General features: G+C 41.3%; 1 protein-coding gene across 12 annotated transcripts in view; it reads left to right on the top strand.

Annotated features, from left to right (window-relative positions):
* robo2 (roundabout, axon guidance receptor, homolog 2 (Drosophila)) overlaps window positions 1–15,981 on the top strand; it is a 343,264-nt gene that overhangs the window by 309,929 nt on the left and 17,354 nt on the right. For 7 of the 12 annotated variants that reach the window (XM_042413857.1, XM_042413859.1, XM_042413865.1 and 4 more), the window contains 8 exons: window positions 358–482; window positions 577–748; window positions 1,653–1,841; window positions 2,764–2,790; window positions 5,732–5,774; window positions 9,984–10,111; window positions 11,028–11,300; window positions 12,328–12,453. In XM_042413857.1, coding sequence (XP_042269791.1) covers window positions 358–482; window positions 577–748; window positions 1,653–1,841; window positions 2,764–2,790; window positions 5,732–5,774; window positions 9,984–10,111; window positions 11,028–11,300; window positions 12,328–12,453 — 1,083 coding nt within the window. The remainder of the gene's footprint in view (window positions 1–357; window positions 483–576; window positions 749–1,652; window positions 1,842–2,763; window positions 2,791–5,731; window positions 5,775–9,983; window positions 10,112–11,027; window positions 11,301–12,327; window positions 12,454–15,981) is intronic. The other 5 variants (XM_042413866.1, XM_042413860.1, XM_042413867.1 and 2 more) reach the window with 3 other exon arrangements.

The following is a 15,981-nucleotide window of genomic DNA, read 5'->3' as shown; positions in this document are numbered from 1 at the left end:
AAGCTGGAGCAGAGAATGAGATATTAAATCATAGTGAAATGTTAAAGATAGGCTGTAGCCATGTCAGACCTGCCCTGGTCTTCATGTAAATCCCCTTCTAATGAGACATCTTGACAGCCTTCAGCCACCTGCCATCCCTGAAGAATAACATTCCTTGGAAAAGTGTGTGTGTGTGGATGTCTGTTCATGGCTATGTGTACTTGTGTGTACATATTAATGAGCTCCTCTACAAACACATTCAGATACACAGTGTCCCAGTATTCTTGTTACTAAGAATTAGGTACTTTCCTCCTTTGTTTGATCCTCAGGATAGTGTATTTGATTGTTGACCTCTTTATTTTCTGCCTCCTCTTTCAGCCCCCAGTGCCCCTCCTCAGCAGGTAACAGTCCTGACTGTGGGAAACCAGAACAGCACTTCCATTAGCATCTCCTGGGACCCCCCTCCACCAGATCACCAGAACGGCATCATCCAAGAGTACAAGGTTGGTTACTGCGAGTCAGCATGGACTCTTATTTAACTCATTCAGATTCACAATGAATCAACTGCCTCTTTCTTTTTCCTCCTCTCTGCTTTAGATCTGGTGTCTAGGGAATGAGACACGTTTCCATGTAAATAAGACAGTGGATGCAGCCATACGCTCAGTGGTGGTGGGTGGGCTGCAGGTGGGAGTGGTGTACCGGGTGGAAGTGGCTGCCAGCACTAGCGCAGGCGTCGGAGTCAAGAGTGAACCCCAGTCTATTATCATTGGTAAGATTTTTAGCATCCAGCAGAAGTATATGTCAGTGAATGAATCATTTCAGCAAAAGAGCAAATCATGTGGATATTTTCTTTAAATACTAGGAATTGCCAAATGTATAATATTGTTGAAATACTACCATTTTTATATGTGGCCTGACCACCGATGATTTATGTGGGGCTGAGGCAGATTGTGCCTGATTTGACCCATAACTGATGGCTTGGCCTGTAGCATGTTCTTATTTCCCCAGTGTCACTCACATAATCCATCTCTGAGAGCAGAGCTTCAAGCTTGCAGTTATAATACGTTGTGGGTTTGCTTGTCTGTGGATGTACGAATGGGTGTGTCTATCTAGTTAAACAGTATGTGTGTGTAATATAAAGATGAAGAACATTTGTGACACTTTGATCATATGTGCATTTTTATCTTTATGAGTAAATGTATTTGTACCTATCAATGTGTGGGAACATTTGTTTTTTTGCTCTGAGTCTTTCATGCTCTTAGAAATAGTGTCAAGCAGACTAGTTGGGGTGAGCTGTGATAGAAGATCAATACAGACCAGGATCCTCTCCTTTCATTTCACATAGTGTGTTTTACCAGCAATGGAGTGAATTAAGGGCTGAGCTAAGCAAACAACCTGCTCACCTGGGGGTTTGTTATAAGCTTTTAGGCTTTGTCTTTTTCAGTCTGCACATTATATTTCACTGCACATCCTTCAGATCTATGACCTGCTCCCTTGATCAATATCTCAGTCGAAATTCATCAGACTGAGTTTCTTTGAGCCTAATCTAGCCCTAACCCTATCTTGATGTATATATAGGTGTTATTTCATCAGAATGGAAAAGTGGAACATGTTTAAGCCTCAACTTCATGTCTCAACTTTCACCTGTTGCCTGTTTGTCCCTGTGCCCCCAGGTAAGGAATTTCGGGACGTGATTATACATGGAAACCGGAACAACAGCATCACAGAACAGATCACTGATGTGGTGAAACAGCCTGCTTTTATTGCTGGTATCGGAGGCGCCTGTTGGGTCATTCTTATGGGCTTCAGCATCTGGCTCTACTGGAGGAGAAAGAAGAGAAAGGGTCTGAGCAACTACGCAGGTTAGACTGATCATAGCCCCATAGTCACCTATGCAAATTACCACTGACATTCTGTTCTTAGTGTCAAAGTAAACAACGGAAAATTCCTTAACTACGCAACAAAGCAAGAATAACTTAACACTACATTATCATCATTCAGTCTTAATCAGTATAGTTTTGATGAAACATTGCGTAAGCTGCTAACCATGAGCTTGAGACGGCTATGGTGTTAAAGCTCAACAGGGAGACAGATGTCAGTGTGAATCATTTCCAGAGGGCTACAGTTTTTTTGACAAATCCACCCACGGTGTTGGTTAATAGCCCAGGGTGGTCGAGCTGAGTGGGCAGACTGGACTCTCTGTTGGTCACTGAAGCTGGAGTTCGTCCAGCTCTCTTCCCACACACTGACCCTGACATCTTACTGAGTGACCCCTTGTCAATACTAGCAACCACCAAGTCCATATGCACTGCCAAGGGTACGAGATTTAATTAGAAAGCAGAAAATGGTAATGAACTGACACATTAGCGTCGCAGTCAGTGAAACATGATATTCTAGTATTAGTTCTTGCCTTAAACAAGCAGGCATTCTCAAATACTTACTTATTTAAGCATTTAAAAAAAAATTTTAGAAAGCCAAAAAAGAAGATGTACCATAGCAGCTACTGTAAGCTGGTGTGGTTCATTTGCTCTTCATTTCTGTTTGTTACATTTATGTGTTTGTGTGTTTTCTTTGGTTTGTGCCACCGTCTCTACACCTCTGTGGCCTCTGAGCTGGCTGCTTTCCTGGCTGTCGCTCTGCACACTGGGCGACGATGTGGTCTTATATTCTCTGACCCTCAGCACCTCTTACCTTAACCCTGTCTCCAGTGTGCAGATACCCCTAAAGCACCGCTTATCTCTGCAGGCTTTTAACACACAACTTCTCTGTCTTCTTGTTTTGCAGTTCAGTCCTTCACCTTCACCCCTGCAGGTACTGTTCATTTGTCCTGTCTCCTCACCCCATCCCACGGCAGATTCATCTCCTGCCCGCTTATAGTATATATGCTTGGATTGTCAGACTGATGGCCATGGCTAATGCAAATCTAAACCTTACACCGATGACAGCAATTTAAGCCCCCAGAGCAGCAAATTTACAAGTCGAAGAAATCTAAATTTGCTATTGGCTATGACCAGGGCCCTGCAAACTTGAACCCTTCTTTCTGCCCAATCTACAGCCTTATTTACATATTTTGTTGTATTTGTATGTATGTGTGTCGTGGCTACCTGTTTTTGAATGAAGTTTCATCATGTTTTGTGTATTTTTCTTTGTGGCAGTCTTGTCTTTGGTGCAGGGTAAGACTGTCCGTTTTCCTTTTCCTCCAATGATCTCATTCCTCTTTGTTTTCTTTCCAAGATTGAAATAGTGTTGTAACTTACATATCTGTTCTCCATAGGTGTCCATTAGGTAACTGGATGGTGTATTTGATTTTTCCCTCTTCCTTCTGTTTTTTTTTTTTTTAATTTATTTGTGAAAACATCCCTCGCTACTACAACTATATTATATTTACAAATTTACAATTTGTTTGCTTATTTGCAAACTAGAGTGGCACCAACACTAAATCATTCATCTATCTTTGTCTGTGGATGGAGTGGGCTGAGAGAAGAATCACCTGTCTCAGACATGAAGTAGTAGGGACTTTTTTCTGTATAGCATACATGTAACTAATAACTGTGGTACCTTGAGTCAGGGCAGCATAGTGACCTCGCCTCTGCTTCTTAGATTTATTGACAACTTTAACTCATAACATTTTCGGTAAAGTACACATGTAGCTATGTGGTCCCTGCGGAGCCTTCCTCCAAAAAGCCATGTTACTCTAGCCTTTCCACAGCAGCTGTGATAACAAATTATGGAAGACATGAATATGTTAGTGAAACTTGTCTGGTTTAAAATTGGAAGCACATCTCAGAGAAGCCAGAGATGAGTCAGGTTATTTCACTAAAAGAGTTTGAGTGGCAAGCACAAAACAAGGTCAAACATAGAAGAGATTATATAGTTAGAGTGAGGTGATATTTAGAACATGTGCCAGAGTGTGGCTGAAGAGTCTTACAGTGCTGCTCTTCTCTGTATTGACAATTAGTTGATGTATCGAGAGTGTCCTGTCTCTGCCTCCTAAAGCTGCCAGTACAGGAGAGGTAAATCACCACACTGTTGAGGCGCACGGCCAGCAGGGAGGAGATTTGATGGAATTTTTATACGCTGATTATGTCCTCCCCCCTTTAATGCTTATTAAAGGGGATTAATCTGTATTCATATTGGAGAAAGTGCTTATCTGGAAGACTGAGGCAAGAAACACAGCTATGCCGCCATGTCACTCTGGCTAACATAAAAGTATTCCACAGCAGCCCAGAAATGTGCCTGAGCACAGATAGGGACTTCAGAGGCCTTCCCCCTGCACAGCCTCCCCTCGCCTCCGCCTCCTTCTCCTGTCAGTCCTCTCTCAAACGGCAGAGAATTCTCTAATGGAAGTTTGTTGGTAGTGGAACAAAGAGAAACGGCTTTAGCTATGACTGAATAAAGGATGGCAAGTCTGTCTGGGGCTGTCAAAGCTATATTTCATTCAGACAGACCTGCAATGTTGGTTTTATTTGGGTAAAACTATTGTTAGCAATAAGCATTTTAATCCTGCTTGCTGGTATTCAGTCGCTTTAACCTTAATGCAGTAAACAAACTATCAACTGTTCTGACATGCATGCTAAACACATTTTTAATTGTATTTCTCTTGTTTAAAATCCTAAAATTCTGATTATAACAGAGAAAATTGGATTGAGCGAGCTTAGGTAATGTTGACGATGCATTAAAATGTCTTTTCAGCAGCCTCTGTAATCTACTGTGGGAGTTTCCTCTCCCTGTCATCTGTGTTACTACGTCACCCATAGAAAAGCCCCCTCTCTTGCCCATGCCTGGGCTTGTTGTGGAATCAACCTGAATGAAACAGAAAAGAGTGGAGGAATGTTCAGCCTCCTTGTCTCTTTAATCTCCATCTGTGGAACAAATGAGCCAAATTACTAACAGCTCTCCTTCTCTCCTGAGTAAACCAGCTCTCTTTTTTCCCTCCTCGCCCCCTCCCACCCACCCCCCCCTCATCGGCATGAGGTGATTTCCAAAACTCTTGCTGGTTTTCTGTGTTTCCTGTCATCCATTGAAGTTCTTAAATGCTTAGAACTCTTGATGCTGCTTTGTCATCATGGTCGTTGAACAAAGATGAAAAGGGATCCTTCCCAGCCGTCTCTCACTTTGAGCCATGGAGTTTTACTAGCCGCTGACAAAGAGCGGCCCTTGTTATCTATAGATCACTGTAATGGAACAGGCCACATGCATGGCTTCTGGGGAGCCCTGCTAGCTGAGGGATCAGTAACTCAGCCTCAACGCTTGTAGATAGAAAACTCAACGTGATTAATGAGGCCTCTGCCTTTTCTAATCATTTTTTGGCTGAGATTTAATCACAAATCTGATAATAACTCAGCAGCAAAATAAGAAAGATGAAATGAGTTTTCCTTCTCATCAGGCATCTTGTCCTTGAGGAACACATGACATCTCCACTTATGCAAAGCAAAGCAATATGAAATCCTCATCATTGCACTTTTTTTTATTTTCATGAAAGGCTTTGGACACAGAGTGACATCTGCATCCCTTAGTGAATCTATTAACTGTCTTACTGTGTAAGAGAAAGTGATTAGTGGAAAACATAGTTGTAGAAACACAAGGGCAAATCTGGACAATGCTGGAAATACAATGCATCTTATCTGAATTATGGAAATAAATCTTGTTTTTTTTTTTGTTGGTTTGTTTGTTTTGCTTCATATTTTAGCCTACTAGAAAAACTTAATGTCTGGCTTTGTCTTTTTCCTCTTTCTTACTTTTCTGACTTTAGTGACATTCCAGAGAGTTGATGGTGGTCTGATGAGCAATGGAAGGTGAGTGTCCCACCAGAAACATTTCTATTTCTATTTCTATTTCTATTCACAACACCAAACTTACTATCAGTATAACATAAATAAATATATAAAAGTATCATCCCATCATCATTACTGTATTTATTACTCTCTTCCCTAAGCTATATGTATCCTAACACAACATTTCCCCAACATGCATGAGGTCTACAGCTCTACAGCTAGCTGCTTTTGATTCTAACACTGATAAATGACTGATAGATTGATAGATAACCAATACCTGTTTGTGTGCCTTTCATGCAAACCCGCGTGCAAATATACATTTCTACCACATCTCCGTTCATGCATCGATAGATGAACTCATAAATCTCCTCAACAGAATTAACAGAAACAATTTAAGCAGAGAGTGCTTTTATTTTGTCATTTATCTTCTGCTGCTGGCTACAGGCAACCCAGAAGCCCTCTGGAGTGATAAATTTGCCTGTCACCTTGCGTGGGCGGCTGGGATCTGAGCACATGTAATAATGTAAAAATAATTACCCAGGGGAGAGGTGTGTGGAGGTACCCCGCTTGCACCCCCATACAGCCTGCTCCATTTCAGCATGTGTTAGTGAAAGAGAGAAGGGCTACGGAGAATAGGGCACATCTCAATGACACCAGTTACTGAGCCTTTGTGGGTATTCAAGAGACTCCCTTGAGAATCCCAGGCCTCTGTCTATCTACTGCTTATCACACCTGACTAGGTAAAGGCTCCAGATCTCAAACACTCAGCGAGAGATTGTCAACTAAATCTGACCCTGTGTGTCTCTGGGCTTTTGGGAATGTATGTGTTCTGCAGTCTGCTTGCAGCACTTTTATATTTATGTTCTTTCAATTTTTTTTTTTTCTTACTGTGTGCGTATGACTGGATGCCACAATGGACAATTTTGCCTATATTGTTCTGTGAGCTGCCAGCAGGCTCTCAATGAATTAGCCACGCTACTTGCCATGCCTTTTCTCATCTACTTTCTGCTGTAGTGTTTTTCCTTCAATTTTCCACATAAGTGGTTCTGATTTTCACTCCAGCGAATGGGATTTGAAATGTCTGTATTTGTGGTGCTCTGTATTTGTCATATCTTTAGTCAGTAGCAGCGACTGCCACAATTTTCACGACACTGGAATAGGATGCAGTCTGGAGCTCTTATTCTAACATGAGCCTCTGATCCGTTAGTCACTCTAGTGCCATCAAATCCCAGATGTTGCAACTTCCCCATCTGCCCTGAGAGTGAAAATGTGTAGCAGAGTATCAGAGGAAAATGTGTTCATTTGTTACATGAGCTGTTTATTGCATTAATTAGACAATAGCAAATGAAGCCACGTCTGTTTCCAGTTTCTCATTGGCTCCTGCCAAATTGCCTTGACTGAACAATTACACTTAATCGATCACAAAATAAATGATTCATGGAAGATGAATAGGCTGCAGATTGGTAGACCTGGACGATTTGACTTTGGCTGCTCAATTGAAATTGATAAAAGCCGATAAGGGCTCATTCCTTATCCCCCTGCCAATAGGGAGATGGTAATTAGGAGGTAGTAATAACTTCCTATCTCGGCACTGATCAATATTTTAGCAAAGCAGATTTACTCCTATAGGCAGGGAGAATGGGCTGAGCAATGCAGTGAACAGGTTTCTTCAAGGCTGTTGCTATGGAAATTCCTTTACATCCCAGGATCTGAATGCTAAATGACAGCATGTTCCTTGAGAGTTAATCTAGAAAGTAATCTGTGTTTCCTATTGCTCTAAGTGTTAGCTAATGTCTAGACTTTTAATCCAAGTTCCATTCACTAGTCTGCAGGACCATAAACACCTGATTTATGAAGTTGCTTTGGAATTAATATCTCTCACTTGGCTTATTTATGGGGAGCTCAGTGTCAGGCATCTTAGGCAGCATTTATGGTTTCCTACCTATCACAAGTAACTGAAATGTCTAACAGGATGAGGAAACGGTCCAAATCAAAATTTATCTGCCAAGGCTGCCATCCATCCAAAGTTAGGTGTCAACTTTTCATTAGACGTATGACCCGGTGTCCACCCCCCACCCACTCCCCATTATCCCACCATCTCACACATACACACACAATCACACACACACACACACACACACACACACACACACACATATATATATATATATATATATATATATATATATATATAGCAAATACCCCAGTATAAATCAGTCTTATTCTAATTATCCAGGAATACTGCTGTGTGATAAATACAAGGACGATGCAGCCATTTCAACTGTCAGCTCCTTGTCTTTCAAATGGTCTTTCTCTAGTGGGCTGGGGGAGGACTCTCTGGAGCAGACGGGACAAGTGAGACTTAGTAATGAGACAAAGGCACAGTCTTTTACTTTAGACAGTGTATAGTTATGTTGCAGTCTTGCTGGACGTAACAAAAGAGAACAATATCCTCTTCTTTTTCAGCTGCTTGGAAATTTAAGTCTGACAGATGCTAAGCGCACAAGAGTCAGGCAGGAGAGATAAAAAAAAAAAGAGGACGTGGCGGTGTACAGGGGGAAAATAAAAGAAAATAGGGTTAGGGAAAGATGGTATGGCGAGAGAGAATGATGGCAGTGGGGGACATGGCAGCCAGAAACAGAAGTAGAAGGACGGGAAGAGATGTATTACCCTATAAAAGTGCATGTGTCTGATGCACAGCCATCAATTTGAATGACTTGTCTCCCCTGAGGGCCTGTTTTGGCATTCAGGAACCACAGCGAGGGCTCTTAGCTTGCCAGGGCTGCAGTTCATTTGGCCTCCCTCCTCTGTGGAACAGCTCTTCTCATTAGAACCTGTGGCTGAGGGAGAGACTGACTGCAGCACGCCCATTACCTGCCCCTGTCCTCAGGGCTTGACTCTCTCCTAGTCCCTCAGAGCCATCACATCTCCCCATTGGAGCTGAGACAAAAAGCCCCATCAAGCAGCCAGGCTGCTAACTACTGTGCTCCACAGCTTCTCGGAGCACACATGTGTATCTGTAGTTGGCTACATACAGCACTGCCGGGACTGACAGCGGGGTGTGCTGTGTTTCTGAGAAGGCAATGCCATCCACTTCTTCACATGTGGTACTTGTCTGACCAATGCAGGGTGTGATTTCTTAGGGAAAAATGAGTAAAAGAGACCCTGTGGAAGAAACTTTTTTGTTTTTTTGTCTGCACAAGGTGTATTTTTTTGTATCCTCCCTCTACTTCAATCAGTGAATTGGTAATTACACATTCTTAACTTTTTGTTTGCATTAATTCAAATCAATTTCCATTGCAAGTCATTAGAAACAAATGGAGTGTGATGTATCAATGAACTGACACATAAACAAAGGCATTTAACTCAATTTCTCATTCTCATTTAACTCCATCTGTGTTGCCCATGGTAACGAGCCTCAGACGTGATTGTACAGTAAAGTGGCCCTAATGGCCTCCCAGCAGTCACCCATGAGAGGTTAAAGTCTTAATGACTGTTTTTTATGGTTCTCACCCCCTGAGGAGGGACACAACACCTGTTAAATGGAGCTGCCCTCTCCCATATGCAGGCATCCCACAAGTGGGCCGGGGCATCATGGTGGGGGCTAGGGTGGAGGTTTGACGTCTCATCAAATAAGATTTAGAATGTCTGGACATCACCATAAGGGGTTGATGGGAAAACACAGCAGAATGTGCAAGATATTAATGAATAGGGAAACATATACATGTGGGTGTCAGCGTGCACTGTTGCACATGTGTGCAGAGAGCAAATGCATGCATTAGTGTCTCCACAGTGTGCTTTTGCATTAATAACTCAGAGTATGTGACAAAGACACAGCAGGAGAAACAGAGAGATAAAGGGCTGCTGTGTTTGCCTGAAGGAATTCCAACTTTGTGGGAGAAGAAATTTATCCGTATAGTATTTCCTTCTATCTCAAAAGTGTCTCATTAGCTTCAGAGGCTTATTGGAAGCTTATCTCACACAACACACATTGGTTTGCACACACTAATGTTTAAACATATGTTTAATTGTATGTCTTTACTTTGTCTTGCTGCTGATTGCTGTCATGTTTCTTATTCATTATTTCTCAATTCAGTAATGTGATGCAGAATTAAGCTATACATAAATAATTCTGGGGCATTAAAAAAAAACAAACTCAGTTATTAATCACCTCAGGTATTAGTTACAGCCTATGTTTAATCTGGTGTTCCATCCTTTATGTCCTCCCAGCCGGCCAGGACTACTGAATGCTAGTGACCCAGGCTACCCCTGGTTAGCGGACTCCTGGCCAGCGACCAGCCTGCCTGTCAACAGCAGTTCAGGGGGACCCAACGACCTGAGTAACTTTGGCCGAGGAGGTAAGTGAAGGTCTGCCCTGGTGGTCTCCTGGGAGAAACATACCATAAAAGATGAAAGATGATGGCCTGCCTTGCTTTCTGTTCTACCGAAGCTCTTGTTGTTCATCATGTACATATACTGTATGTCTGCAAGACATATACATATATGCATATTGCATGTGTGTATGGATGTATGTTTATATATCACATCAGAGGCATCCACTGTCAGCTGAGTAATTGCAAATAGTCCAGCCTGGTGTCATAGCCCATACCTCAGAGCAAGAGAATGCGAGAGAAGAGACGGGCAGAGGAGGCAGAGGAGCAGGGGGTGGATGGGTGTTTGAAAGGATGGTCTTGAGCAGCCAGTCGTGAAGGACAGGCGCAGCTTGACTGGCGCAGATGCGGACACTTCCGCCATGGCTCTACATCATCTCCCCTTCACTGGGCATGCAAACCATGCACTACGGAGAGAATCTGCTTGCTCTTTTCCTACCTCTTTCTCTCTGTCTTTCCCTCTGTCATCACACACATGCAGAACAGCAGCATTATCCCTCATGTATATGAACAGAGAAGGGAGGGGAGTGAGATATATGCAGAGGGGGAACGGGGCACCTCGGCTGGGAGGCTGGGGCTTTGAATGCATGAATAACTGAGATGATATTTTTCAGTGAGATGAATCTGTTAAGTGCTGTTTCTTAAAAATTGAGATGATCTGAAAGCATCAAGCCCCAGACTGTAATTCCATAACAATCCAGGACCATGTGCGCTTAAATCCCAGGTCACTTAAAACCTGGCATACAGTTGGATAGTCTTTTTCTCTTATTGTCTTTCCTCCTAGCAGCTTTTATTTTTAAAAAATCCTGGGTTTTAGGTGATGTCCAGATTTCTTCAAGAGGACAGCTTCATTTCTATAAATCATCTCCCTACCCTTTTCCAGATCTCCCCAGTGGGCAAGGGGATAAGACAGGCACCATGCTCTCTGATGGAGCCATCTACAGCAGCATCGATTTCACCACCAAAGCCAATTATAACAGCCCAGGCCAAACATCCCAGGCCACTCCTTATGCCACCACCCAGATTCTTCACTCCAGCAGCATCCATGAGCTGGCTGTGGACCTACCCGAGGCCCAGTGGAAGGCCTCACTCCAGGCCAAGCAGGAGATGGCTAACTTGGGCTACTCCCTGCCTGACAAGAACTCCTGCAACAACAGTAAGTTACGCTGAGAAATTGAGTGTGTAAATAGTGATTTGTGGGGATATTGTTGCCCTGATCTGTGTGAGGTTCAGCAAGTGTTTTTTTTATGTATGTATGATAAGCGTCAGCTAGAGCCATTATTCTCATCCTGTTCCATAAAAACTGAGTGAACCCGGATCACAAGCCAAAAGTTCACAGTTGTAACAAGGCCGCCAGTTTAAACTCACTTTTCCACCTAAAATCTCTAAAGTCTTTCTAACCCCACTGTGGTTGGAGAGAGGTTTTCTTAAAAGGAGCTATTTTCCTCCAGCAGACATCATCTTGGTTACACTCCAAGGTTGAATAAACATCTCATGAAGGAGTAGTGAAGTTAAGTCATCCATCCATTTTCTTGCCCAGTTTTCATGATGGTACCACTCCTCCTTCAGTTACAGAGTAATCGCCAATCCATTTTAGCTTGGCTAATATTTAAGAAAATAATCCAAATTAATTACCATGGATTTGATGCTGGATTTTTTAAAGCCGGATGGAGTTTCATATTTAAAGGTGCAATCAGTATTCCTCGGCTTTATTCTAATACATATTTATGATCTCATTTTCCAACAGTCTAAAACATATTAATTATAGTTTTTACATAGCCCTCCTAATGCAATAAATCTTTAAAAACTACTTTTCTAATTCTCCCTGGCGTTATTTTAAGAAGTATGATCACATATGATTAAGTATGATTATATCTCTCTGAATGGGGACAAATATTAAATTAAAATCCCCCACTATGGACTCATTTATCTCATTTTATGAATTGAAAAGAGCTTGATGGAGGACTATTGCAATATTTTTTGAACCAACAACAACAAATCTATTGTCTGTTGCATACAAATCAGAAAGTGAATGACAGGTTGAAAACGTGCTGTTTGTTTAATGTATGGATCCTGAATATGTCCTGCTTGCTTGATGCTCTAATTGCATGTTTGCATGTGCTTGTGCTAACTGCCAAACACCTGATGCCACTGTGATTTTTGCCCTCTAACCCCCACTGTAGCCCTCCTTTTCATTCCTGACTACCGATTGGCCGAAGGATTGTCTAATAGAATACCACACAACCAATCACAAGATTTCAGCACCACCAGCTCTCACAACAGCTCAGAGCGAAGCGGCAGTCTCTCAGGTTGGTTTATGCAGCAGAGAATTTCATGAAACAGATTGGGACACCCTCTGGGGCTCTGCCGCTTGACTTTATGATGGACTGATTTCTTAATTGCTTTATTGATCTGTTATTTGCATGTACAAACCTGACATCTCAATAAAAAATATTTTTTTATTAACATAGTCCCTCTCCCTCACCAGAGATGCTTTGCTCACTCAGCTCCCACTGCTTACAGTTCATTACATGTGAATGCTTTATAGCATGGGTGTAGATTTGAATATGGATGGTAGGGACATGGCCCTACCAATATCAAGGTGTTGATGGATTACCTATATTTTTACCGATCTCAAACAATCTTTAACTCCATATAATGTTAACACTAAGATCTCTGTAGAGTTGCCAGGGTTGTTTGTTTTCTGAAAAAAGTGCATCATAATGATAAAGAATGAAAGAGCAGGATATGGGGGGTACTTGATCTGATGATCTGGCAACCCTGAACACATTTTTGACTGGCAGCAGTCCAGCAGCAGCAGCACTACTGGAGTCAGTGAGGTGAAGAATCTGAAGCAGTTAGTATTTATTGTTTAAACGTTCCAAATGTCACAGAATTGAAAACGACTTCACCGGATAAAACTAACATCATTTGATATTATATTTAATTTTAGCCATTAGGTGTTAGCTTATTTGTGATTGTTCCTCAGACATGCTGTTTAATTAAACAACTTTATTACTGTTGGTGAAAATTTCTCCCAAAAGCAAATTAAGACATCTGGTCCTTTTTAAAGAAGAACCAAAGTGTCAGTAACAATTTAGCTTAGGTAATAAGAATGTTCTGTAATCAATTAGTGGGAGAAATACTTACTATTTAATGCCAACTCTCCCCTTTTCCATGAGTGGAAACATGGCAAGAGCAAAGATATTATTGCATATGTGTCATTAAGACATGAACATTATTTAGAGTTTATATTTAGAACAGAATTTATATTTATCAGAGAAAAAAAATCATGATCCTAGTCCAGTTTCAGGCAGCAAATGCATATTCAGTAACGTAAACATTTTGCAGTCAGGCTCTTTATGTGTGTATGTGTGTGCACACGTGTCTATGAAAGAGAAAAGAGCAGTGTTGGGTAACGTTACTTTTAAAAGTAACTTGTTACATTACAACATTACTGCCATTAAAAAGTAACTTGTTATGTTACAGTGCTACCTACTGGGAAAAGTAACTCAGACTACTTTTGCATTACCAAAAATGAAAACCCCTTTACAATTCCTTGCATAATAATGCAAATACTTCCATGATGTAAAGGCTGTCCTCTCTACCATCTTGCTAGCTGAGCTACACACACTCACTGACCATAGACTTTAAAAAAAAAAAAAAATGGACGTAGTCACCATGATGTCACCCATTGGTTTGTGGACTGCTGTTTTGAACATGGTTTTGAAGTCTCAAGTTTGGCGATGACTGTCATCTCTGATTTTTGAAGCCAGAAGTAGCCATATTTGGACGAGATGATCTGACCTAGTGCTGGCTGCTAGCTTGGTTAGCACAGTGCATATGAAAATGCTAATTTTTGGTAGCAAAAATCAGGCTTAAAACCATTATAACAAAATGTACATACCGGGAAAACTGAACAGCTGACTCCTTAGAGAGTCTTTTAGGACAACCAAACGCTGAACGTGACTTTTTTAGGCGACCAAAATGTTGCAATTAATTTTCATGTAATAGTGGCAGCTACGCATCTACTCTGTGAGAGTCCAGTAGAGGGCTCTGCCAGTGCTCATAGAACTAGGGTTACAATATAGTAACCTTCGTACCTTCACTCCAGTATGGCTGCAAGAGGGCACTGCAGTGTTGCAGTTTTATTGCTATCAATATAATCACACTGTTTCTCGTGAGATCAATTCTGCTTGAGTTCCTGAAACAGCGAACCTCCAGCCTTTTACAATATTTTAACAGTAATGGGCTTCTTTTTTTTTTTTTTTTAATTAAATGAGCTGCTGTATGTAGCTATGTTGTGATATAGGATAAGAGTCAACAGATTATTGGAGCATAAAGAAACAGGACAGTTAAATCAGAGAGACAGAATAATGCTATGATCTCCTGACAGACTATGGTTGCAAGTGCTAATGCTGGGTTTCTGCCATCACTGCCGGTCCTTGTAAAGGCTTTGTCTCTCACTATGTGAGTGAGCAGACGGGAATAGGGGCAGAGGGAGTCTTTCAGACAGAGTGGACTATACACACACACACACACACACACACACACACCATTAGAGATGCTTGGCTGGGTAAAGTGGCAAAAATACCTCCCTTTTTCCCTCTTCCCCTAATGGTGGGCGACTACACTAAAACCCATGTTCAGAGAATTACAATGTCATTTATAGGACACCAAGGCAGCCCTCTGCCTGCCTCCCCTCCACTCTCCTCTTTTATCTAGTTACAAGCCACTGCCTTAACTGGTCTCTAATTCAATGCTCTGGCACACAGTGGGCTGGAGAGAAGGATGTGAAGTGACCATGCCTTACAGGCAGATTCTTTCCATAGACTCGCAGGTTAATGTCAGCTCTGACTTGGCTTTACACGTACTATATTATGATTTCATGAGACGAAGAGAAACAACATAACAAAAAATATATGTTTTAACTTAGAAGTTAATGTATAGTGTGTCAGAGAATATGCTTTTAATGAAAACTTAAAAATCTGAGGAAATACTGTACGTTTATTTGCTTTCTTGCAGTGTTAGATGAGAAGATCAGTACCACTCACACATCTGTTCATTCAATATGAAGTTACAGCCAGCAGCTGGTTAGCTAAGCTTAGCATAAACACTAGAAGAAGAGCTTTGCCTGGTGCTCTTCAAAGGTTAAAAAAATGATCACCTACTAGCACATAAATCTCTATAAAACATTTTTTGTAGTGTATTCCAAAAATTTAAAAAATGTCCTTTAAAGCACTATAAGTTAAGTCAACGGAGATGATATAAAGGCTTACAGCATGTGGAGACCAATAAATGACAATTGATGTACAATATTTAGAAGAAAAAAAATGTTTAAAGAATTTAGCTCGATCAACTTTCTACCTACCCTTACATAGTAATCTATAATTAAATATATGATCAGAAGAATGGATCGTGGATAATGTAGGCTAGAACAGGCAAATAGGATTGCACCTTTTAATGGGAAAAAATGTATGTTTGAAGAAGACTGAAAATAAAGAATTAAAGATGCCATAAAAGTGAATTGATTAACACAAGATGTGTTTATTCATTCGACTCACTGCTATATTGACAAGTGATATAAAATGTATATATATATAATAATTTTCAGACTATATACAGTATGTCTTCTGTACAACATGTGCTGTACAGTATAGTGCAGCTTACAACAGTGATGGAAATTTGAATCAGCACAAGCGAAGCTTTGATTCAGACTTCAACCAAAGTAAACTCAGCATTTGAAGGGGGGAAAAGTTGAAGTTACAGTGCCTTGCTCTCCCTCTGAGGAGATGGAAGGAATAATGAATGTCAGGTCTGAAGGAGGAGAGCAGGAT

Source organism: Thunnus maccoyii, chromosome 6, assembly GCF_910596095.1.
Source record: "Thunnus maccoyii chromosome 6, fThuMac1.1, whole genome shotgun sequence".
Lineage (NCBI taxonomy): Eukaryota > Metazoa > Chordata > Actinopteri > Scombriformes > Scombridae > Thunnus > Thunnus maccoyii.
The sequence above is the reverse complement of the archived record's forward strand: the minus strand, read 5'-3'. Positions and strand labels throughout refer to the sequence as shown.